At 35.3% G+C, this 27,290-nt stretch overlaps 1 protein-coding gene and 1 long non-coding RNA gene across 2 annotated transcripts; one reads left to right on the top strand and one right to left on the bottom strand.

Annotated features, from left to right (window-relative positions):
• The first annotated feature begins 3,049 nt into the window (after positions 1 to 3,049).
• LOC111902370 (uncharacterized) lies at positions 3,050 to 5,865 on the top strand. Its single transcript, XR_002853756.3, has 4 exons — positions 3,050 to 3,612; positions 4,364 to 4,582; positions 4,787 to 4,897; positions 4,997 to 5,865. It is a non-coding gene; the product is annotated as an uncharacterized LOC111902370 (long non-coding RNA).
• Positions 5,866 to 8,531: 2,666 nt separating this feature from the next.
• Positions 8,532 to 9,935, bottom strand: LOC111902368 (scopoletin 8-hydroxylase). The gene is made up of 3 exons (XM_052771471.1): positions 9,375 to 9,935; positions 8,946 to 9,288; positions 8,532 to 8,862 (listed from the first exon to the last, which is right to left on the bottom strand). Exons 1-3 carry the CDS (start codon positions 9,878 to 9,880, stop codon positions 8,617 to 8,619), a joined length of 1,095 nt encoding a protein of 364 aa, XP_052627431.1. The 5' UTR covers positions 9,881 to 9,935; the 3' UTR covers positions 8,532 to 8,616.
• Between the last annotated feature and the right edge of the window lie 17,355 nt (positions 9,936 to 27,290).

The raw sequence follows: 27,290 nt of genomic DNA, 5'->3' as shown, positions 1-27,290 counted from the left end.
TAGAATGTGTTAAACATTAAAGACTTTTAATTTATTATAACAGAATGTAATACTTGAGTATTACACTGCTTAAGTTAACTTGGAATTCAATATTCTATTGTGACAGAATCAGAATTCAAGATTCCATTCTAGTAGAATGTTGTAAGGTTCAACGTCAATGACAACCTCTTCAAAACCTAAAGGATAAATTACACCATTCGTCCCCAGTGCACATGTCAGAAAGCGTGTTTAGTCCTTATTTTTTAAAATTAACTCGGACCGCCCCTCTATTTGTTTTTCCTTACACGCTTAGTCCTTATTGACATGAAATGACTTTTTTTACCCTTAATAATTTATTTTTTTCATTTTATTTTATTTATTTATCAGTTTTAGATTATAAATAAAAAATATCCATGCCCACCTATTTTCATTTTCCCATCTCAAGATTTTCCATAAACCACCAAATATAACCGCCAACACCTCCGACATCACCACCTACCACCAACACCTCCGACACCACCTTCGCCCCACCATCTCAGTGGGTCCCACCACTTCACATACTCTCCTTCTTTTCACCCTCTGTTTCCTTCTCTTATTCTGTCACCACCACCTCTTACCTATTCCGAGAATACCACCATATACCTATTCCGACAATACTAATCACCTCTAGACCACAATCCAGTAATATATCTTACATTTTATTTGAAACGCTCTCAGATTCGGACCTAGAGCTTCGTCCAATAAGGTGTTCTGGTAGCTTCACATGAGTTCTAGCCCTAGAGCTCCAATAAACACATACATATCAAAATTGGTATTAAGATCCACACCATAAATTCCGAAATTAAAATCAATGATGAGAGAAAGAAATGGAAAACCACCCCTGCATCTTTATGAGTTTGAAGCCTGGGAATTGATAAAACAAACAAAAAAGAAAGAAAGAAACTAGCGTTCAGATTTTATCATATCTGAAAGATCTGCACTTGGTGCCGATTTGAACAAATTTAAAATGGTCTTCATCCCCTCTTCCCTCCGTAACCATGTCGCCGGAGATACTGGCCACCTCTGCCTCCGATTTGAACAAAGAAGAAATAAAGAGTCTGACAGTTCTTGATTGAGATCGGAGAAGAAAGAGAAAACGATCAACAGTTCTTCATTTGGGGTGTCTTGATGCTCGCCGGAAGAGATGAAATCGTTGAGACGATGTTCCTCGACAAAAGATAAATCTGATGAAGTGATGGTGGGGTTTAGTAACCGGGAAATGAAGGAGATAGAAGGAATGCAGAAGGAATAGGGCAAAGGGAACATGAAGGCTGGGTTAGGTTATTTAATTTCTTTTTTTTTAATATAAAATAATTTATGATTAATGTAATAATAAAATATTAAGGGCATTATAGCCATTTTATAGTTGGAAAGGGATACAACGTGCAAATTTAAATAAATGAGGGATGAAGCGTGCAAGTTTTAAAATAATAAGGGACAGTCCGAATTAATTTTTGAAAATAGACCCTAAACATGCTTTCTGGTATGTGTACAAGGGACGAATGGTGTAATTTACCCAAACCTAAAAAAACATCAGAATGCAAAAATCTGTTCATTCCATGAGATTGTTCATTCTATGAGAATATAAATATAAAATAAAACATGTGTTCTTGTTAATTCTGATAGATAGCATATCATATGGTTAGATTTTTTAGATTTTCTTTTAGACATTTCAACAAACATTTGTTAGACATTATCATCAAACAAGCAAAAGATAATGTAAAAAATTAATGAAATTAAAATAATAAAGAATTTTCTGGTTTGCTGTGTTGATTGGGTAAATCGGACACATAGGGTGACTTACTGAGAAATGAAGAAAAAATATAGTGTTCAACAAATGAATTCAAATAGTTGAAAAGTAAATAAGCTACAAGGCTACAACAAAAGTATATATAAAAATAGACACATAATACCAAATTGAACCTATAAAATACTACCGTATACATACTATCAAAAACAAATTTCGGAAATCCACTTACCCTCAAACAAAAACAATTTTAATGTTTGTTTGAAATTGAGTCCCACTAAAAACAAATTAAAACAAACTGACAATTATGTTAATCCCATTTTATTGTAATTTATGGTTCTCTTCCTTAACTTACTAAGATCATTTTGAAACAATAATCGTTTTCGATGATGAAGATAAAATATTACTTTTATTTTGATGCTTTCATTAGTTTTGAGAAAAAAATCAACAAAACCATAAAATTATATATATATATATATATATATATATATATATATATATATATATATATATATATATATATATATATATATATATCTTTAATAATTCAATTGACCATCATGAGAATTAAGAATAGAGGATTTTTACCTTACATCGATTTGATTGTTGAAGGCAAACCAATATTTGAATATGCGACCTTGAGTTTCTTGGCGTCGGAATCGGTGGTGAAAGATAACCATTTGTAGATACACGACCAACAATAGATGTGGCCGTATAGAGTGACCACCGGATCTTTAACGAAGTCGAGGCATATGCTGCAGTAGAAACAGGGCAAAGACTTGTTGGGTTTCCGGCGGTGGTGGAAAGGAAGCACGAAGAGTCGGCGATGAAGATGATGACGGTGGTGGTCGGCAGCCAAGATGATAATGGTTATGGACGATGGATTTTGAGAAAACGAGGAAAGGGTGGTGGTGTTATAAAGTTGTAAAATTGATAACCTAATTTAAAGGGGATATTATTTGATATTATAAATTTACCCAATTAATTATAGTATAGATTACTATTATACCCTTATATTTATTATTAATGATTTTTTTTAATTCTCATTGGACCATAGATGTATACAATAGTTGTTGGAAAGATTTATATATATATATATATATATATATATATATATATATATATATATATATATATATATATATTACTATATTATTATACAAACCTTACTATTTCCAAAAATAAATTTAAAACGTCCAAACCATTAAGCTTATAGTACAACTACCGAAGCCAATCTTATCTCATTCTTTAATTCCCGTCTCATTCAAAAATTCAAAAAGTTACAAAAATAGAAATCATCCACTTTCCCAACTTGGTATTATCTCTAGCTAAACCAACAATTCACAATTCCCTCGTATCTCTCCAGTTAATTCGCATAATTGGAATTTTAAAAATCGCCATCTACAAAAACTGACAAAAGTTAAACCCGTCGTTTTCAAACCTATGTTATCACCTCTTCTAAAAACCCTTCCTCTTCTACACAGTTGCTCCTTCTCCGCCTACTTCCATCTCCTTCTTGAACATGGAAAACCACCCACCACCGAAGCATAAAATATGCATCGTCAAAAAGCATCTATCACCGCCCTCTCCATCTCCACTCCGGTTTACCCCCATCAATTTTCATCACTTTCACCTTAAAATGGTATCTGAAAAACAAAAACGCTTCCAAAATTGCCCTAACCTAATCAACGTCTTTTCTCTCTCAATTCTTAAACCTCCGTTGCTTCACTTCTTCACATCGGCTCTCCAGCCTTGCATCTCCGGCGCCATCCTCCTACACCTTCACATTTTTATCGCTACCCTCCTACACCTCTGGTACCACTTTCGCATAACAGAGGTCGCTTCAGGTATGTACCATTCTTCAAATTTTCCTTTTTTTTTCTCTCCCCCTAATACGCTGAAATCGCCGATGTATGGCTGAAATCGGGCTATCATTTGCTGATTTCTGCTGAAATCGATCATTAGTTGCTTCAATTTTTCATTTTTTCCTTTGCTCTGACTCATCATTGACTTTTTCTGTATGTTGACCTATCCATACATCTCTCTCTTGCTTGGCTTTCTTTATCCGCTAATGTTTGGTGAGTTTTGATTCTTAGAACAAGTAAACATCTAAAGTGAGTTATTTGGGCCCATAGCTAGAGTCATTGGCACCAATAAACATATGTTTTGACAATCTTTTGTATTTTATATGGGATTAATCCTAAGAAAGCCGACTGAAAAGTATTGGAGGGTAGAGCTCGTGAAATGAAGAATTATGAAATACTAGAGCACATAGGGAAAAGATCCTTTGATCTTGTACATGTATTTTTTTTACCTTCATTACTTTATTTGGTTTAAAATCATATGTTGTAAGATTGTTTATGGTTACATACATATGTTATATCCGAAATAATCAAATGGAGCCTGATGATGCAACCAAGGGCAAGGATGTCTTTAATGAAAAGTCGCCTCCTATTGAACTTATGGCTGCATCATATATAGGAATCAAATCACCTACTACTGTCCTTAACCTTGTAAATTCTACAAATATTATTGCTAATAGTTACCAGATTATGCTTTTAACATCCATGGTTAACTACCATCTTACTTACTTTTCAGTTGTAGGAAAATCCAGATATGTGGAAATGGCTCACTGGATAGAAGCAACCTCCTGACTCAATCGAGATGAGTCATGCGAGTTAAACCTAAAAAACCTGAATTCATGTACTCTTTTTTTTCTTTTCTTATGGATGTTTAATTTCAAGACTAGGCTGATTTTGGAAAGTTTTTCTGGCAGAGACAAAAGGTTGAACACAAGCTGATGGTCCTAGGATGCAAGTAATTTTTAGGACTTTATAGTTTCTCTTTCAATCAATTCCCTCTCTTTTTGTATGTACACTTATATATATATATATATATATATATATATATATATATATATATATATATATATATATATATATATATATATATATATATATAATCTTGATAGTTACCTCTTGACATGTTATTTCTCTTTTTGTTATGAATATTTGCTCCCAGGGATTTAGAAAGAAGAATTGTGGAAGCTAAGATGAAAATAACACTAGCAAAAATTCAAGGTTTCCTCATAAACAGCATGGTTTCTCCTCCACACCATTTGAAGAGCTTCAAGTAAGAAATCTGTTATTTGTTATATTTCTTGTCAATACCCTTAATGAACATATGTACAAAACTTATGAAACAATATTTTTTTCTCAACTTTTGAAACAGAAAATAGCATTGCTTGAAACAAGCAATGCCGAGTTACAGAAGCAGTTTCAAGAACTGAGAAAAAGGTTGCTTGTTTAGTCAAATGTTAAAAGTTGACTTGAAGCTTGTTTAGTTTCTTGATCACAACTATTATAAGGCCATGGTCAAGAGAATGAACGGAATGTTCTGTTTCTTGTAGTGATCTTATTTTTACTTCTTGGTTAGGTTAAATACAGTTTCAATTCCATGTTACCTTGAATTAGGAGTTATCTACATTTTTAAGTCCATATCATGCTCAATTTGTTGCACAAATTATTCAAGGGATAAGGAGTTTGGTTCATAGTTTCACTAATGTGCATGTATACATTTTTCAGTCTATCCACCACGACTACACATTCAATAAGATCTGTAAGTTCAGTGTTTCACAGATCTTTTTATTTTTTAATGTCATTTTCACCATGGATCCTAATGCAATCTGATGTGAGTATTAATGAAAAAATCATTATATAAACATGTGTGTGTTTGTCTGGTGTCATGTTAAAAGATTCATTAAAACAATTTTTTTTAGTTTGATGATTTTAAACTTCAAGTTCAACAGTTGACTAATAACCCGAATATTATAGATGATTGACGTTTGATAATTAATTTTAAGTTGTACTAACAAATGTATTTGGTCTAATTATCCTAATATTTATATATATAATATTATTGATGATTTTAAGATTTCAAGGTCCTTTTTGAATTATGACTACAATCATATTAGCACTTGCTATCTTGCAGATAAGTAGGAATTTTTAGAGCTTAATGCATTAGAAAACACAGGTATCGAGACTGATGATTTATTATTTTCCAACTTGTATGTATATATATTTTTTAATCTTACCATTCTTTTCTATTTTTCCTTCCATATACATTGATTTTGTGAGTTGCAAATCGATTACAATCTTATACAAGAAGCAGATTTGAATTTATGATTTGGTGTAATCGTAGGGATCGAGTGACGATTTGAAGAGATCGAGGAGGGGTTATAGGAACGAAGAAGATGGTAGGAGGGAAATTGAAACAAGGAAGAGATTAGGTGAGTTGGGTTGGGGTGTTTTTTGGAGAGGTATTGGGAGATTCGACGGTTTTACCGTTGGTAATCGTATGGGTTATTTTTATCTTTATTATATAGATTAGAATGTATATACTGCTGAATGTGGATGCATGATATGTCTTATGGAGTGTTGTATAACAGAGAGGTCTTAGAATAATTATTTTGGACTTCTTTAATGATTTTCGACCATTTTACCCCTGACTATGATTTTGTCCTATTTTTTAACGATGATTTTTAAGGGTTTTATACTCACATGAGATTGTATGGGTGATGTTTACTTCTTTTATCCTTGTACATGCAGCTACATCATAGAGTTGTGGTCCCATATGAGTTATTACCAAGAATAAAAAACATATGATTTCTCTAAATTCATTTAGGCGTAAACAAATTATGAACATATAGTTAGTTATTTTTAATTGTATTTGTATGAGGAATATCCATAAAATATATCTAATTTGTATAATTGTCCTTTAATCATAAATTATTTTGTATAGTTCTTTATTTTGTATTTGGGTTTATAAAAATATCCATAAATATTACGTACTTATACTTATATAAGACTTTAAATTTAGAAAAATTACCCATAATATATATATTACTTTCGATTAAGAATTTTAAATATAAAATAAAATTTTATTGTATAATAGACGTTCAATCATTTTTAGTTATTTTTTTTAACAATTTGGCTACAACTGACTTCTTTTTGAAAGTTGAATGATTCCTTTGAAAGTTAGATAATTTATATGAAATTAATTTATAAACTTTAGTAGTGTATTAACTCTTAGTTAAATGAATATAAGTATTATTTTAAATGAACTTACTTTAGTTTTGTGAATATAAGAGTTATTTTAAGTTATTACATAATTTATATGAATCCGTTTTACAAACTTTTAAAGCAACCGAGCATTTAAAATCAATATTTCATATCAAAGCTATAACTATTTGTATATTTAGTAGACAGAAAATCTTATAAACAGGTGGTATATGTTCTGGTGAACAACAATATTGATGATTGTCATAATAAAACTTTAGAGGTTGAACTTTTAATTTGGTATAAATATAATTTGTTGAGGTTATTGAAATTTTGACTTTGGAAGGAAAATATCTATAAATACAAGTATATATTGATGTTTGTTGATTGTCATAAAACAATTTTTAGAGGGTGAACTTTTAATTTTATAAAATCATTTAAAATTGTCAATTTTAGCATAAAATTGCCCATTTTAACATCTGTGTTACAATTATAATTAGCCAACTTTTCATTTTTTGGGCAATGATAATATGCAGTATTTTAATGAACATTTGTGTTATAATTATAATCAAAATCTGATTTTAGGACCTATAGAAAAAAGACAGAACGGAAATAAAAAACAGAGTTAAATATTATAAACCTATTGTTCATCAAACCAGTTAAAGTTTTGGAACAAGTTAATATGTTATAGTTATTTAGAGTAAACAATAATTATTTTCCATTTGCATAGAAGTGACACGTAAATGGATTTATCATAGAATTTTAAGAAATAAAGAATTATCAATATTTTGTAACTTGGTTAATACTTAATAATTTTATGGTTTGATATGATAGCTGCTAGGAAACTACTCACCGAATTAATTAACCATTGCTCATAAATTATTCGCCGCCGCTGTTTTGCCCGGGTAACGGCTAGTATATATATATATATATATATATATATATATATATATATATATATATATATATATATATATATATATATATAGTCATTTTAGACTTTTTTTTTTAATTTTCAGAAAAAGTAGGTTTGAAAAATGGTTTCAATATAAAAGACAAAAGTTTAATAATAATAATAATAATAATAATAATAATATTAGTTGTAGCAGCAACAATAGGTATTATTACCTTTATTATTGAACGTATGCATATGTATACGCGTAAGTATACAAGTGTATATGTATGTATGTATATGTATGAGAAATATGTGCAAAAATACGAACGGAGAAAAATATATTTACCACTCGAATAATAATAATAATTTTAATTGTAGTATTTTCCATTAGGCTTAAAACAGGAAGTGGTAAGCTGTTTCCCGGTCTCGTCATTCGTCCGGGTTCTATCCAAGACATTGCATTTTTTACGTATTTATGTGGCGGCCTATAAAAAAGTAATTTTGTATTCGTGTCCGGCAGTATTCACCGACGTTTCTCACGTCCGTTGCTATGCCGTCACATATTGTTCCTAAATTAAGTCTCTCGTTGTTCCATCGGTATTTCCGACGGAATTTTTCTCCCATTGGAAAAGAATCACTTTTCTAGTACTAGTAGTGATCGTTATCAATTTCTGTCAATAACATGACTTCATCTTCCAGGTGAAGATTAGATACAATTCAAGTAAGTTTTTCTTTACATTCCTGTGATTTAGTATATGATGATGTTTGATTCATGGTATAAAAAATTGACAAAATTGCTTTTAATATTGCTAAGTAAATCCAAAACATATTTTATTGAGTACAGAAGTCGTCCTTTATTACACATAATAACTCCACTAAAATGGAGAATAAAAGCTTAATTAAATAGACACGAATTCAAGAGCCATCTTTCTTCCACAGGGTTTCTCAATATCGATGTTGTTCGTGTACTCTTTGTAATTGATATCTCTGTATCTAGCGACCCCATCACTAGCCACCAGCTCCGGAAAGGGTCCTATAATTGCAACAGGAAGCGGAGCATTGAATATAGGGACCGACACTCTTGATGCAGTGTTTGTGGTTCGCACTACGTGTTCTGCACTTTTGTACCTTCCATTGCTTAAAATCTAACATGATGAAACACCAAATAAAAGTTATATATCCATTTAAGGAGGAAGTTTAATCATTAGTAATATAGCATGAAATTAACCTGTAACATATCGCCAACGTTGACGCCTAGAGCACCATGGATGGGTGGAACCTCGATCCACTCTTCGTCTCCAGATGATAAGTTTTCGCCTTTTTTCACGTATAATCCACCAATGTCATCTTGTAGAAGCATTGTTAGCGTGCCCTTATCAGAGTGCTTCCTAACACCTATAGTTAACTCAGGGTTTGGACAAGTCGGGCAGAAGATCATGTGCACTGACTTTGAACCTAAAAGTGTATCAAGTCTTGAATCGTTTAGTTTCACTCCTAGGTTTCCAATTAGTACTTGTAATAGTTTTTTCATCATCACCGTTGATGTCTTTACGTACTCCAGCACCACTTCCCTACAAAATTACAAGCATATATACACATAATCATCGATCATCAGGGTTTTCTTGAAATTCATGAGTAATTTAAGGTGGGTTCTTACTTGCATTCATTAGGCCAATACTGAAGGGCATCATCATCGTTGGTGTATGTCATTTTAAAAAAGTCTCTCCACATCCAAACCTTCTCTTTCTCAGGAATAAAGCTTGTTGCATACATGATCATCGGATTATCGCTCACCTCCTTGAGATATGTCGCTTTCTTTTCAGCTGGTTGGTCAAAAAACTTGTGAGTTGCAGTTTTAAGCGAGTCTAGGAGCTCTAATGGCACACCATGATTCACCACCTGAAAGAAGCCTAGAGTTTCAGCAGCATGGGATATGGCCTTGACCACTTGATCATGGTTAGGTCCATCAAGCTCCGATAGATCAATGATCATGTTTTCAGACGATGGGGCTGCAGCATGTTGCTTGTCGAGTCGTTCGTCGGGTGGTTGGATGAAACGACGTGGTACCTCGGTGAGACCGGAGTCCATGAGACCTTTGACACCATTTCCTTCTTTCACGACGAAGTTGAATAGTGAATTCTCATCATTGAAGCTTAGAGCCATTTGAGATATATAATGTAAATATTGTGTCTCGTTGCACTTTCTTGATTGAACAAAACATGGAGAGATTTTATAGTGAGATGACACCCACAAATTGTCTCTTTGCACTATCCTGATTGAGCAAAAGTTGGAGAGGTTTTACAGTGAGATGACACCACTAATTGAGTAAATATTAGTTTATAACCTACACTTATATAATTAATTAAACTTTTAAAATAAAAACTAAAAATTATTAATTAATTATTTTAAATAAATTATTAATTAAGAGATTTTTTAGTTATATAATTTTTAATCATTGATTTAAATAAATAATTGAAATAATATCACTTTATAATTTGTATTAAGTTTATTTTAATTTTTATTCTAATGTTATTAATTTAATGTAATTAAAGTAGAAAATTTAAAATTTGAAATTTGAAATGAAGAATCAATATGTTTACAAATGACATGCATTAATTAAGAGATATAATATGGTGACACATAACAAAAGGAGAATAAAATATGTATTAATTAGGAGCTAATAAGATGACACATGTCAGAAGGAGAATAAAACTATTCTTTTATTAGATAGTGAGATGAGATGATGTCACACCCCCGAACCAGACGGCGGAAACGTCCGAGGGCTATTGTGACTTAATTGAATATCATCCTAATGATTATACATGAATCATAACATCATTCATCACCATGGATTGAAATATTACAACCGATATTGTTTACATTCAGTACATTGTTTTAAAACATTACATTTCCAAAACATAAACCGTTCGATATTAATTAAACAAAACATCATGATATGACTGGATACATTTTTTTCGATTTACCTGTTACCTGAGAATACAAGTATTTTGGAAAAACGTCAACATATGAAATGTTGGTGAGTTCATAAGTAATGTTTGAAAAGTAATGATTTATATTATTTTGAAAACCACCAGAAAATCCGATATTTTCTGAAAAGAGTATTGTATATAAGAAAAAGTGTGAAGATCCGTAAGTATGCTTGTTGATTTCTGTAAATGTGAATAATTGTTAGACTTTGTATGCATCACATAGGTGAAAGTGTTGAATTCCCTTTCCTAATACATCAAATTACGTGTCTTATTTATTGTTATGCCGATGCGACGTTTGTATTCGATAATTCCAGGTGACATTAGATTAATTATGGGTTGTGAGTCGTTATAATCACGCATTAATGAAAATGACTAGTTTATAACTACCAATTACAAACGATCCTTTTGGCGTCGTCCGTAAGACTCACTTAATCCAACCACCCTGACTTCTCATAGCCCCACAACTGAGGAGAAAAGAGGGTACGAATCCCTCGATATTTCCATAAGTCGTTCAAGGCTATCGTGAATGCGAAAGGCACTTGGCCCGACTCGCATTTGACTTCTCGACTTTGCTAGCAATACCAAAGGACCCTTGAGGTCCAACAGTACAATAAAGCTATTGAAAGTCTTTTTACACGGAATTAGGTCATATAAGGCCCAATAACATGTAAGCGCGTTCCCTTCGGGCCTAAAGATCATGTCATTGGGCTAGCTAGGCCCAACAAGCACGATTTGAAACTTTTGAGCCCAAAGATTGTGTATTGACTTCTCGTAAATTACCGCGTGTGTATTGAAGTACCATTGTTTATTAATTTTTGATTTGTTATTGATTCGAGACCGAATCAATTCGTTTGGTAACGATATTGGTGTTGAAAGTGTAATTATTATTACGTTTCGCCGGTAAACGTAGTACTCGTATTTTTATTTTAAGGGGTTTGCTGTTTTAAGAATTAGAATTTATCTTTTTAAGCCCCTTCTTGGATAAAATTTACACTTCTAACCCTTTTTGTATAAAAGAATTCCCATTTTAGTCCTTAAACTATTTTTCTTGACACTTTAGTATCAAAACTTATTGGAAAGACATTTTTAGCACAAATTTACTTGATAAATAGCTTGAGTCCTTCAAAAATGAAATTTTCTCGGTAGAAACCTCCATTTTCGCAACTTTTCCAATTTTGGCCCAAGATGGAAGATTTTTGCATCTTTGGTCCCTTTTTAATTTGAAAAGCATTTTTGGCCCTTGAAATAGTTTTAGTACACAAGTAATCCCCTGTTTTACAGAAATGTGCAGTTTCAGCCCCTCCAAATCAAAAATCTCGCAATTTGGGGCTTCATTGGGCCGAAAAGCCCATTTTGGCCCATTATGTTTAAAATTCACATTTTTAACCCTTCAAAAGTGTTGATATGCAGAAAATACCTATTAGAAACTGTTTTGACTCATCTCAACCTTCAGAATTTATATTTTGTCGTTTTGGGCCCCTTAGTTTTGTATTTTTGGCATTTTGAGCCCAAAAATGGGTTTTAAGTCCAAAAATGTTCATATTAACCAACTAGGTTATTTTTCTAGACTTGATTAGTGTGAAATGGTATAAGTTATACTTATTTCATTCTTTTTATTGTAGATCTCGATTTTTAAGTTCTTTTTACTAGTATAAACATCACAACCACATAAGATCATACATATAAGCATAAAAATCACACAAGGCATACATATACTCATAGATCTACACATTTGCTTGTATTCTTCCCCACAAAAACTTATAAAAACCGAAAAAGAGGGGGTATGAAGCTCACCTTTGGGTGTGGTTTCGGTTTTTGGAAGAAAATGAGAAGAAATTCAGCCTTAGCAACCTTCCTTGGAAGATTTCGAACATGGATGCTTCTTAGGTGCTAGATCATGAGTTTGAATGAATTAAGAGGTGATTGTTGGATGAAATGAAGTAGCTAGCTTAAGGATCTAAGAGATTTCTTACCTTAGATGATGATTTTTGTGTAAAAATCCCCTTGAATCCTCCTTAGATCTCAAAATATGGATGAGATATGAGAGAGTTTCCTTGAGAGAAAGGAGAGTGAAATGTGTGTGTGTGTGTGCTTGGATGTTTGAGTCTCCTTACATGGAAGTCCCTTGAACAATTGTGAGGTGGCACTCATAAAGTCAACTCTCCTCTTCTTTTGGGCTTGGGCCAAGAATGGGGAGGGTGAGAGGAGGTTTTTGGGCTCTTTGCCCTTAAGCCCATATTATGGCTAGGTTAGATGATTTTTGGCCCTAAAAAAAATATAAATGTGATTTTTATGACCTGTTAGGCTATATTAGGTTAATTATGGCCCAAAATGGTTCATATAATTAATCTATTACTCTCTAGGCCCAATATGGCCAAAAATATTGAATTAATGGAAGTGGGTCCAATTAGAGCCCATTTAAGAGTTCTAAGCCTAAGATAGCCAAATTGGAAGCTTATTGGTCCATTGGGCCCAATAAGGAAGTCCTAGTCCAAAAATGGACTTAAACAAGAACTTCTAGGGTTTCCAATTACTTAATGACTATTTGAATTGCTTGCATGGGGTGTCTGATTGAGGTTCTGTTGTCATAGAGTATGCATCATACATGCTCTTATGTTTCTGATTCATAATTTGGTTTAAGTGTTGGTTACAAGGCACAAAAATTCCTAATTGTGACAGATGAGATGAGATGAGATAGGTTCTACTCGCTTTTCTATTAAAAGACATTAATGTTTTTTTACTTTGGATGAATTCCTTTAAAGTTTTAACGTATATACATAATCCGTAAGATATTTTTATTATAAAATATGAGTATTCTCGTGCGTTGTACATGAATGTAATTATGTATTTTAAATAGTTGTGAGTCAAAGTTTAAATCATCAGTGGAGTAAGGTATTTTGATATTGAGAGTACAATCATAGTTGGAATCGAAAATAAGTATTTGCACAAAGGTGTTTAATATATAAATTTGTATCTCTCTAAATTATAATATAAACAAAATTACAATTGAATTCAGTGAGTTTGGTTTGTTGAAAACGATTGAATATATCGTTCACACATATTTTTTAATGAGAACGAATTAAAATTAGTTTAACTTATTGTTAAACAGACGATTATATATATATATATATATATATATATATATATATATATATATATATATATATATATATATCTTAATAAGCATTTAACCTCAAATCCTAAAGTTTCAGAGGTATACCCCTTAAAGCAGCATTTATAATAGCTTTATGGATTGAAATTTATTTGGTCAAGTCAAAGAGTCAATATAACGTTTCATCTCTACTCTTCTAAAACATGAATACTTCAAATTGAATTGGTATATTCCTCACATTCAGCCGATTGAATCGGTCAATAGGAGATATAATCTATAAGGTTAGTTCGGTTAAGATGGTGTTGCCTTCAACCATTCTGATGGGCTTTGAGCAATACATCATTCCTATGGTGTACATACAAACCCTAATAGCTTTTGGATCTAGTTTGTCTAATGAACATGCAATTGAATATCCAAAGCTATAAACCCTAGATCCATTATATAAGAACTGAAATAAGGGTTTAGTAATTACCTTTGATTGTTATATTGCAATAATAATCAATTCCTTGCTTTGATTTGCTTCAGAAAGCTTAGTGCCTCAAGTGTTGCACATCTAATGGAGTCACAAACACCACTAAGCAACTTGGATGAAGAGGAGAAGAGAGGAGGCTGCCCAAAACATCAAGAAACCCTAAAGGAACTCCTTAACACGTTTTTGGGGCCTTAGGGATGTATATATACATGTAGGCTATTAGGGTTTTCAACTAGGAAACCCTAATCTGACTGCTTAGGCCCTAAGCAGCCCATGGATCCCTTTCTTTAGAGTCATGGATGAAATCTTGTGGGATTCCCCATAAATTTCATCCACTCCACTCTATGGAGTCCATTAGCCCACTCTTGCAATTATCTTATAATTACAATTCCAGTCCCTTAAGTTTAATTAATCTCGTTTAGCCACAAAATTAATTCTTAATTAATTCTTGACTAATATTAATTGAACAATATGATTTCTCCTTTAATATATTATTCTCATAATATATTAATAAATCATAATTAAACCTTTCTCTCCTTAATTCATCCTACATATTGCTATGGTGAAGGCAACCCAAAAGGATCATGCTCATAATCGGGTCAAGTACATACAAAAATAGTTATGGACTTAGACACCAATCCAAAAACATTACCATTTATCTCTAAAAAACCCTAAAATCCATCACGACACTGCCATCACTTATCTTTTGTAAAATGAAATCATCATAAACCCTAGATAACTTCACCTTCTCCGCTATCACGTACCCATACTACTTCAACGATCTGAAAGTCTTCCAAGCACCAACTTGGTCGTCGCCACCGCTACATCATTGGTAACTCATGTTTGTTTCTTTTCCCCCTTTATCTTCTTCCTTACAATCATCTTCTTGCTCTACATATCCATTTCAGTGCCTTTAGATCTAAAAGTTGAACACCTACACCACCACCACCATTCCGTCTCTGTCACTTTCTCACTATCGCGTAGGTAGCACAAGAGTATCGATTGGAAAATGGTATCAATTGGATAAAGGGGGGGGGGAGGCCATTCATCACTCCGTCTTCAGCCATTTGCATTTGTTTGATGGCGAAGGATATGAATGATCGAGGTAGGAAAGGTAGAATAGTTGCAGTAGTACATACATCCCCTTTTGTGGTTTCTAATATCATTTCTTTTTTGTACGTCATATTCTAAAGATGAAGGGATATAAAATCGTATATCGTTGATGAGTTTTAATTCAAGATAATGGTGTTAAGAAATTCAGGTTAGTCACTTCGATTTTTGTTTACTTGATATCATTTATTCATCGATTTTGGAGGAAATGAGAAAAAAATGTTGGGGTTTCTCACTGTTTTGGGCTATGAGGTGTCCATGATCATTTATTTCAAACTAATTGGTTAATATACACCCACCTCTTAACCTGATATAATTTTCTTTTCCTTTTCCTATTTTTTTGAATTGACAATTAGGTATGAAGAGCATTTATTGGTCATTTAAATTGTTGATGCATATACATGTATCATTCAGATATGGAAGATACTATTGATAAACCTATTGTTGTGTATTTTTCTTTTCCTTTGTGATGTTATGATAGTTTATAAAATAGGAGGGAAGAAACATCATTAGTTCAAAAGGGGTATAAAAATGCCACTCATTAAGAGATTCTTTTAGTGAGAATTAATAGAGAATGTGAGGACATTTTAACATCTTAATATATATATATATATATATATATATATATATATATATATATATATATATGTATATATATTAACATGTATTATTTTCTTGCAAGTGACAGTTGTGACTTCTGCTAAAGATCATTTCCAAATGCTTGCTCTTGATACCTCCTCAAGAGGGTATGAATAACCATGGTATCATCAATTTGGATCTTGATAGAGCCCCTTGATGAAATTTGTTAAGTTGTAACCAAAATTCTGATGTTAGAAACAAAACGATTGAAAAAAGGTAATTATTGTCTTTCTATGCTGACATTTCTTATCTTTGTTTTGAAGGTTGGTACACATATGTAGTTATGAAGTAGTAGTGGGAGTAGCCAACCATATATTTGTTGGATTAGTGTCTAAGCCCGTAACTATATTTGGTATGTACTTGACCTGGTTGTGCATGGTCCTTTTGGGTTGCCTTCACCAAATCAACTTGACATGGTGATTTATGGAGAGAGAGAGAGAGTTATGGTTTATTAATATATTATATGAATAATATATTCAAAGAGAAATCATATAGTTAAATTAATATTAGAAAATAATTAATTAAGAATTAATTATGTGGCTAAAGGACATTAATTAAATAAAGGGGACTTAAACTGTCAAATATGTGATAGTTGATAGTACACTAGTGAATTTGGATGAACCTAACAGCTACAAGGAAGCCATGGCAAGCCCAGAGTCTGCAAAATGGAAAGAGGCTATGGACAATGAGATTCAGTCCATGTATGACAACGAAGTTTGAAATTTGGTTGACAATGTACCAGGTCGTAAGATGGTCGGGTGCAATTGGATCTTCAAGAAGAAGACCAACATGGATGGAAATGTACACACCTATAAGGCGCGATTGGTTGCGAAGGGTTTCACTCAAACTCCCAGAGTTGACTATGATGAGACCTTCTCACCAGTTGCAAAGATAAAGTCTATTAGGGTGATGCTAGCCATTTATGCATTTCATGACTATGAGATATGGCAGATGGATGTCAAAACCGCTTTCCTTAACGGAAAGTTGGCTGAGGATGTTTACATGGCTCAGCTAGAGGGTTTTGTCGATGCAAAGTACCCTAATAGAGTGTGTAAGCTTAAGAAGTCCATTTATGGACTGAAACAAGCATCCCACAGATGTAATCTTTGTTTCGATGAGAAAGTCAATGAGTTTGGTTTTCTACGAAGCGAGGATGAATCATGTGTATATGTCAAAGCCAGTGGGAGTATAGTTAGCTTCCTCGTATTGTATGTCGATGATATACTACTCATAGGAAATGACATCTCGACGCTGCAGGAAGTCAAGTCCTAGATTGGGAAGTGTTTTGCTATGAAGGACCTCAGAGAAGCTGCCTATATTTTGGGAATAAGGATAGTTAGAAACAGAAGTAAAAGACTAACAGGAATTAGTCAGAATACTTACTTGGACAAGGTGCTAAAACGTTTTAGTATGGAGAATTCTAAGAAGGGGAGTTACCGATCCAAAGTAATGCCAAATTGAGTAAGACTCAAAGTCCGAGTAATGAAGTCGAGATAGCATAGATGAGCCGAGTACCGTACGCTTCCGCAGTTGGCTCGATTATGTATGCTATGACTTGTACTCGCCCAGATGTAGCCTTCGCTTTGAGCATGGTCAACAGATATCAAGGAAACCCGGGCAAAGCACATTGGACCGCAGTCAAAAATATTCTTAAGTACCTTCGGAGGACCAAGGAATGGTTTCTAGTCCTCAGTGGGATTGATGACTTAAAGGTGCGAGGGTACAGTGACGCTAATTTTCAGACCGAAAGGGACAACTACCGTTCGCAGTCGGTCTGGGTCTTTACCCTTAATGGAGGAGCAGTGACTTGGAAAAGTTCCAAGCAGGAGACTGCAGCTGATTCAACGTGCGAATCAGAGTACATTGCAGTGAGCGAAGCGTTAAAGGAGGCAATATGGTTGAAGAACTTCATTGGAGACCTTGGAGTTGTGCCAGCCATACAGGAGCCTATGGAAATTTTCTATGATAATGAAGGAGCGGTTGCCTTGACCAAGGAACCAAGGGATCATGGTAGTGATGGGTTTTGAGCATTCTAACACTTCCTAAGTGTACATGCAACCCTAATAACCTTGGATCTATGTTTGTCTAATTATCATGCAAAGTTGATTTCCAAGGTTATGTTCCTATCTAGCATACATTGGGAACCATTTTTCTTTGAATGAAAGATAGAACTACATACCTTGTTGTTGAAAGTGTTCCTTAAAACCTTGTACGCTTAGCACCTCAAGTGTGATGGCTCAAATGCTTCACACAACATCAAATGCAATGAACAAACTGCAGAGAAAACTCTAACACTTGCAAAATCGGCCAATCCCTCTTCTTCTAGTTAGTGTAGCCGATTTTGGGGAGAAACACATTGCTTATATAGTGTGTTGCATTAGGTAAACCCTAATGTAACATGACTCTTCATTTCTTGATCCATGGGTTAACTCCATGGAGCATCCTATGGGTGGAACCCAACTTGACAATCCATGGAGCCTCTTAGCCCACTATATAAGATATGGAAGATTTACATAATCTACCCATATATCTAATTAGTTATCTTTTGATCACTTAATTAATTCTAAATTAATTCTTGATCAAAACTAATTAAATAATATTATTAATATATTAGAACTTATAATATATTAATAAACCATTAGTGTTATTTATCTCATTTAGTTTATTCAATTGCATGATGCCATGTAACCCAAATGGACCATGTCGGGTCGGGTCAAGTACATACCAGAAATAGTTATGGACTTAGACACCTTATCCAACAGTCTCCCACTTGGATAAGTCTAATAACTATAACTGTAATACTTCAGGAACTGATCAGCAGTCGTAGCTCTTTCAAGGTTTCTCGGAACTGAGAAAATATTGATACGCCATTTAAGATAAGTGATCACATAATCCTCTGTTCTGGATATCAGCTGGACAAATACATGGAACAATATCTTACTTATTATCCAGTAGTTTGTTTCCCGATTTCCGATTTGTTTGACAAAGAACTTAATTGAACACATCAATTTAGTTCTGACCGGGCCCGGTACATTGGTCAAAACAAAATCATCGAGGGGCCCAGATATCAGCTTCTAATCCAAGAAGGAACAGATAAACTTTGACTCATATGTTTGTTCTACTACTCAATGAATTATACACAAAAGCACGTTTTATAACATCGAGTTACCAATGCGTTTACGTACAATCAATGCATAACCAACTCATAAGTAACAAATCATATCTCTAGGTTTGAAGACTTATGTGATATTACCGTCTCACGATCACTCGAGATAAATTCCATGAAGTGATTCCAGTGAGCGTGGGTTGATTCCAGTACTCAGAACTTATGAGTACTCATGAAGTGTTGTCCTTAACCTTGACACCTACAACAAACTTCATGACAGTCTTAATTCATATCTACTTCCAACATATGACTGACCGTGGAGATTTGAATAATATGTAGAAACACAACATAATATTCTGGAAGTCAAAACATGCAAAAGAAATTATAGTAAATGATTGACAAAAGATAGTAACACTTTACTCATAAATAAACAACCAACTATTATTTATCATCAAATGTCATTGCACTTTACAAATTTCATAATTTATCTAACTACTAAAACTTATATTATCCTTTAGCCCTATGCTCCGAGCATGCTGAAGATGCTTAACCCTACTCAGTCCCTTCGTGAGGGGATCTGCTGGGTTGTCATCTGATGATACCCTCTTTGCAACGAGGATTCCTTCTTCTATGCGATGTCTGATAAAATGATATTTTCTGTCGATGTGTCTAGATCTCCCATGATCCCTTGGTTCCTTAGCTAAGGAAATAGCACTTTCACTATCACAGAAAATTTCCATAGGCTCCTTTATAGCTGGTACAACTCCAAGATCTCCAATGAAGTTCTTCAACCATATTGCCTCCTTTGCTGCTTCACTCACTGCTATATACTCTGATTCACAAGTGGAATCAGCCACTGTCTCCTGCTTGGAACTCTTCCAAGTGATTGCTCCTCCGTTTAGGGTAAAGACCCAGCCCGACTGAGAGCGGAAATTATCCTATCAGTCTGGAAGCCAACATCACTATACCCTACAACTCTCAAGTCATCACTCCCGCCGAGGGTAAGGACCCAGTCCTTAGTCCTCCGTAGGTACTTGAGGATATTCTTTACCTCAATCCAGTGTGCCTTACCAGGGTTCCCCTGATACCTGCTAACCATGCTCAAGGCAAAGGCTACATCAGGTCGAGTACACGTCATAGCATACATGATCGATCCTACAGCCGAAGCATAAGGTACTTGACTCATTTCTGCTATCTCAGCCTGAGTACTTGGGCTCTGAGCTTTACTCAATCTGGCATTACTTTGAATAGGTAACTCTCTTTTCTTGGAGTTCTGCATGCTGAATCTCTTCAGCACCTTGTCCAAGTAGGTACTTTGACTAAGTCCAATTAGTCTTTTACTCCGGTTTCTCAAAATCCTTATCCCTAGAAATTAGGCAGCTTCTCCTAGGTCCTTCATAGAGAAACACTTCGCAAGCCAGGACTTGACTTCCTGCAGAGTTGGGATGTCATTTCCTATGAGTAGTATGTCATCCACATACAATACCAAAAAGCTAACTATACTCCAACTAGCCTTGACATACACACAAGATTCATCTTCACTCCTAGAAAAGCCAAATTCCTTGACTTTCTCATCAAAGCAAAGATTCCATATACGAGGTGCTTGCTTTAATCCATAAATGGATTTCTCAAGCTTACACACTCTATTAGGGTACTTGTTTCTGACAAAACCTTCTGGCTGACTCATGTAAACATCTTTAGTCAACCTTCCATTAAGGAAAGTTGTTTTGACATCCATTTGCCATATTTCATAGTCATGAAATGCAGCTATGGCTAACATAACCATAATAGACTTAATCTTGGCTACTAGAGAAAAGGTCTCATCATAATCCAATCCTGGAGTTTGAGAGAAGCCCTTTGCAACCAGTCGAGCCTTATAAGTGTGTACATTACCACCCATGTCGGTCTTCTTCTTGAAGATCCATTTGCACCCTACAGTCTTACGACCTGGTACATTCTCAACCAAGTTCCTAACATGATTGTCATACATGGATTGTATCTATTTGTCCATTGCCTCTTTCCATTTAGCAAACTCGGGGCCTGCCATGGCTTCCGTGTAACTGTTAGGTTCATCCAGACCTACTAGTTTCTCATCACTAATAAGAGTATCACCTTCCGCAGTAATATGGAACCCATAGTAATGCTTAAGTGCATTCCTAACTCTCGTGGATCGCCTCAAAGGTACAGACTCATTAATTGGTTCAATAGGAGTTTCCTCCTCAAGTTGAGGGCTAGAGTTTGAAGTTCCTTCACCACTTGACTATTGAAGTTCTTCAAGGTCAATTTGCTTCCCACTATCTCCTTGGCTTATAAATTCTCTCTCACGAAAGACTCCTCTTCTTGCTACAAAGATCACATTATCACTGGGTCTGTAGAAGAGGAAACCAAAGGATTTCTCCGGGTAGCCGATGAAAATACACCTCTCGCTTTGGGGTTCAAGCTTATCATGAGTCTCATGTCTCATGAAAGCCTCACAACCCCAAATCTTGATGTGGTCTAGTTTGGGTACTTTACCAGTCCACATCTCGTGAGGAGTTTTGGCAACTTTCTTTGTAGGGACTGGATATGGGCGGCAGTCTCTAAGGCATACCCCCAGAATGAGATTGGTTGCAAAGCTTGACTCATCATGGAACGAACCATATCCAGCAAGGTTCGATTATACCTCTCAGCGACACCATTCAACCGAGGTGTCCTGGGAGGTGTCAATTGTGAGACAATCCCACATTCCCTAAGATAGTCGAGGAACTCTGAAATAAGATACTCACCACCTCGATCGAATCGAAGCATCTTAATGTTCCAGCCCAATTGATTCTCGACTTCCTGTTTAAATTCTTTAAACCTTTCGAAAGTCTCTGACTTATGCTTGATTAAGTAGACATATCCATATCTACTGTAATCATCAGTAAAAGTCAAATAATAACGATTAGCATCCCTTGTGGCATGTTTGAAGGGTCCACTGTGACAACCCGAAGTTCATTCCGTTGTCGTAACTCGATACGTCATTAAAAATTCGTCGTCCTAAATTGTTTCCGTTCGTTTCTAAATTAAGTCATTTATTTTAAGTTTGTAATTATGACTTAATAATTGTCCAAATACGTTAAAAATCCATGGAAACGCTTCAATTTATTTATTTGAAAAATAATTGTTTTATTCCGTTAAGTTATAAAAATAACTTAATCGGGTGCGACCAAAAAGCCACGTCTAACGACAGTATCGGGTTGAATTCCTCCGTGTCTCAAACTTTCAGCATATATAAAGTTAAGAAAACCTCATTTGAAGCCTTTTCACACACTCTCTCTACTTTCTCTCTTTACTCTCTCTCTAAAATCCGATTTTGAGCCAAAACATCCAAATCAAGCTTCAAAACATCAAGGTAATTATCCTAGCTTCTAGTTTAACACCTTTAGCCTTCAAATTCGAGATTTATACGAAGATTAGGACCATTAGCACGAGTTTAAGGTCCTAGAACATCTCTAGGCCGCGAACTCATGTAAATGGGGTTTTTGTGCCATAAAACCCTTCCAAAACACTTCTAGGGCTTAGATTCGACTTAGAAACTTGCATGCATGAACCAAGGACCCCAAAATCTTGACATTAGATGTATGAACATGAGTTTACGGTCCAAGAACATGCTTGGACCGTAAACCCTCATTCTTAGACCTTAAACACCTTTTAGGATGTTAGTTTGCCCCTAAACACCATCAATGAACTTCCATGAGTGCTTATAACCTTATAACCCTTTTAGAAATGCACCAAAACATTCATAAATGGGACAAACTAGAGTTTACGGTCCAAGAACATTCTTAGACCGTAAACTCATCTTCATAGACCATAAACTCTTCAAATGGGTGTTTAAGTGGCCTCATCACCTTGAATGACTTGTAAGTTGGACTAGAATCACATGTGATTAACCTACAAACACCAACACCCATGGATCTTGGACAAACATGAGTTTACGGTTGTAAACTCATGTGTTTAAGGTAGTAAACTTCCCAAGAGCACCTTCATAGACCGTAAACTCCAATCCCAAGGCCATTTCAAGTCCTGATCACTTCCTAAGCCATAGAATCAACCCTAGAACTTTCCCCTGTGCATTGTAAGACTTTGTGGCATCCAAGAACACACCACCCATGAGTTTACGGCCGTAAACTCATGGGGAATGAGTCATTAGAACCGTAAACCCTCTTATGAGTTTACTCTTGAGGAGTAAACTTCATATCCTAGCCATATACGTCCCTAGATGTCACCCGGGTCACTCCAAACACTTGATTTGAAGTGTTTTCGCGTGTTGGAGTGTATAATCATATCTAATTAGTGAATTAAAGTTTAATTAGATACATTTGTATATCATTTCATATTACATAGGAACCTCGCGCGTTATCAAGCCCCGAACCGACACTTAGCATCCAATCCGACACGTTTCTCGACCGGTGAGTTCATACCCTTACCCTTTTTCAACTGTTTTCACTGTTTTCAGGGGGGGGGGGGGAATACAAGCAAAAGTACAAGGAAATCTTTTACTCCAACTTATTATTTTCCGTTTAATTGATTTCATTCTGTATGTTTTAATATCAATAACTATGTTTATCAAATAGTTCGAATTACGAAGTTAGCTTTCAAATTAATCATAGATTCTTGATAAAATGTCACAATCTAAATTATGTTTCATAATCTACGAATAATTCATACTAATCATCATTTAGAACGAATACGAAAGTACAATTAGAAACAGAACGAATACGAAACTATAACTAGGAATAGAACGAATACGAAACTATAACTAGGAGCAGAACGAATACGAAACTATAATACAACGAATACGAATACGAATACGAATAGTAATAGGAGTAGGATTAGGGAAACGAATACGACTACGAATGCAAATACGAATACGAATACGAATACGAATAGTAATAGGAGTAGGATTAGGGAAACGAATACGACTACGAATACGAATACGAATATGAATACAAATAAGTATAAGAATATGTTTAAGAATAAGAACACGAATACGAAGACATGTATCTAGGTACACTCCAGTGTAACACCATTAGGATATCAGAATACCTAGTTAATACAATAGGTACGAATGTAAATCAATCATTACATCGAAATTCAATAACTAAAATTACTTTTAGGAAAGTATGGGACTTTCCTGGGAACGTTACATAACTAGAAAAGTGTAATAAACCAGATAACTTTATATCTTTCACAATTGGTATCATACAATTAGGAAAATATAGGATTTTCCTAGGATCATAGTTAAACATAACCAGAACTGTGTAACCTAACAATTAATCAAACATTACTTTTAAGAAAATATGGGATTTTCTTGGATAACAACTTTTCGGTAAACCAAAGGAAACTCGTACATTTTCACAAAACAAACATCTTATGAACTCACCAGCTTTATGCTGATTTTCAAACTGCTTGTATTCTCAGGTCAATATTAGACAGGTACCTAGCGATCCTTTTGGAGAAGACGGAGCGTACAAAAGACTCGTCTCTACTTTTGTTCATATATACTATGTATTAAGAATGTACAACTTTACTTTTGAACAAATGTAAACTTTGATATGTAATGTAATGGTTGTTTACTTTACTTACTATGTGCATTGGATTTGAAACTCAACGTGGAGTCCGCCCCGAAAATGTTTCCGCCTTAGGTTTTCGGGGTGTGACAGATTGGTATCAGAGCCCTTGTTTATAGTGAATGGAGTATACCAAACCTTACATGGTATAAAACTATAAACACTAAAGGGCCTAAGTGCTCTGAACAAAAAGTATACCTCAAATATAAGTATTTTCAATAGTATACAAGTATAGCCGACCGTCGAAATCCGTAACTACAAGTAGAACAAAACATAAGTAAATGGGTGTTGTACGTTGCGGTTAAACCTGGGCAGTTATGTAGTCGTGTCTAGGATCAATATAGCCTGGCCAACTATATTCATTCGAGACATGGCCAACATGTGCTTGGGAGTGACTGTGATGTACGGCATGCCTAAAACTTACCCAATACCCAAACAATGAGCCGTCGCTGCAGCGAATCATGAAATACTATGGGAGTATTTCTCGAGCCAAATCCGTTATAGAATTCCTCATCCCAACGTTGCTCCTCAATCATCCTTTTAAGCGATAATTTATCTATTTTGATAACTCCTTCCTGCTTTATCGCTTAATAGAATTCTATGTATGTCATAAAGAGATATCCTTTGTATCATATCTCTTGATTCAATTCGGAGGACTTACCATCCTCTATTTCCTGATCTTATTAGATCAAGATGCCTCCAAGAAAGAGACCCAACTCAAAAACCAACAACAACCCTCCACCACCACCTTCTCTTCAAATCGACCTGGCAACCCTTCAGTCAGTTTTAACTACAGCATTTTCAGCAGCCATGTCGCAAACGAACCCCGGTAGTTCAGGAGGTGGTCCCCAGCCTCAAAACTAGGAAGGTAGCCAGGGACACCGAAAGGAGTGTTCCTATAAAGACTTTATGAACGTGAAACCCACATTCTTCAATGGCACTGGAGGTGTCATTGCTCTAACTTGGTGGTTAGAGAAGATCGAATCTATCTTCGAGATCTGTGCTTGTTCAGAATCCGACAAGGTGAAGTTTGCTACCTGCACACTCACCAATAAAGCTCTGACTTGGTGGAACGGCCGAGTCAAATCTCTAACTCTACCTGTAGCCAATCCTATGGGTTGGGAAGTTATGAAGGAACTTCCGCACGCAGAGTATTGCCCTCGGAGTGAAATCCAGAAGCTGGAACATGAACTCTGGAACCTGAAGATGAAAGGTTCCGATATCGCTGCCTACACATCCAGATTTGATGACTTAACGCTTCTTTGTCCATGGATGGTTACCCCGGAAAGTAAGAAGATTGAGAGGTTTATCTGGGGATTAACCTAGCCAACCAAAGGGAACGTCTTAGCTGCGAAGCCGGATACATACGACAACGCCAAATTCCTAACACAAATCTTGATCGACCATAGTGAGGACGTAGAGGAAGCAGCTACCACTCTTGAGCCTACAGAAAGAAGTGGTGAGAAAAGAAAGTACTGGGAGGCGGGGGTGAAAGGTCAGCCTTCACAGGAGTTCTCGAAGAAACAACAGATGGTGGCAGTCCACGCTGCCACTACCCCTGCTACTGTTTCTGTCGTAGGTTTCCCAGCCCGAGCACCTATCACCGGATATGCCGGTGTTCTCCCGTGGTGTAACCAGTGCAGTTACCACCACTACATCCCCGGTCCCTGTCGTGTAAAATTTTGCAAAAATTATGGCCAAGAGGGTCACCTTGCGCGGAGTTGTAGAACACCAACAAACCAGGCTTCCGGAGCAGGCATCAGTCAGACTGTTTTGGTTGCGGTAAAGTCGGGCATTATAAGAGAAACTGCCCCAATACTGTAACAATTGGAAACACTGGAAGAGTCCTAGCTATAGGGCAAGGTGAGACAGCCGCCGATCCCACCATTGCCTCAGGTATATTCCTCTTCAATGACCCTTCTGCTTGCAATTCTTTTTCAATTCTAGTCCTAAAAGATAAATTATTACCTATTCATCCGAATCTCTTCATAAACATAGTCCTCAATTAGTAACCAAAACGTCCTCCATCAAGGTAGCCAACAATGAGAAAGATGGTGTGTTACATTCTGAAACGCGTATCCCAAGGAACATAGAACTTTTCGAAATCCTCATTAGGATTGATCCCGTAACCTATGAACTCCGACTACCCTCATGACTTAGTAGCATCCACCTAGTATTCCCCGTCTCTGTCCTCAAGAAGTGTCTACCCGATGAAACCATAGTACTCCCTTTGATGAGACCGAAATCATCGAAAGTCTGAACCTCAGGGTAGAATCAATCGAAATCATAGATCAAAAGGTTAAATGTATGAAGCAAGCCATCTCTCGGTAAGTAAAAGGTTCCACGAAATGCCATGCGAGAATCCGAATTCACTTAGAAGCGTGATGATCCGATAGAACAAAAGAATCCGTATCTTCTTTCCGGTTCCGCAAGTCGCATCTAAAGTTTGAATTTCGGGACGAAATTCCCTCTAACAGGGGAATAATGTGACAACCCGAAGTTCATTCCGTTGTCGTAACCCGATACGTCATTAAAAATTCGTCGTCCTAAATT

This window comes from Lactuca sativa, chromosome 5, assembly GCF_002870075.4.
Source record: "Lactuca sativa cultivar Salinas chromosome 5, Lsat_Salinas_v11, whole genome shotgun sequence".
NCBI classification, from domain to species: domain Eukaryota; kingdom Viridiplantae; phylum Streptophyta; class Magnoliopsida; order Asterales; family Asteraceae; genus Lactuca; species Lactuca sativa.
Note: the sequence above shows the minus strand (reverse complement) of the source record. Positions and strands in the feature narration are given on the sequence as shown.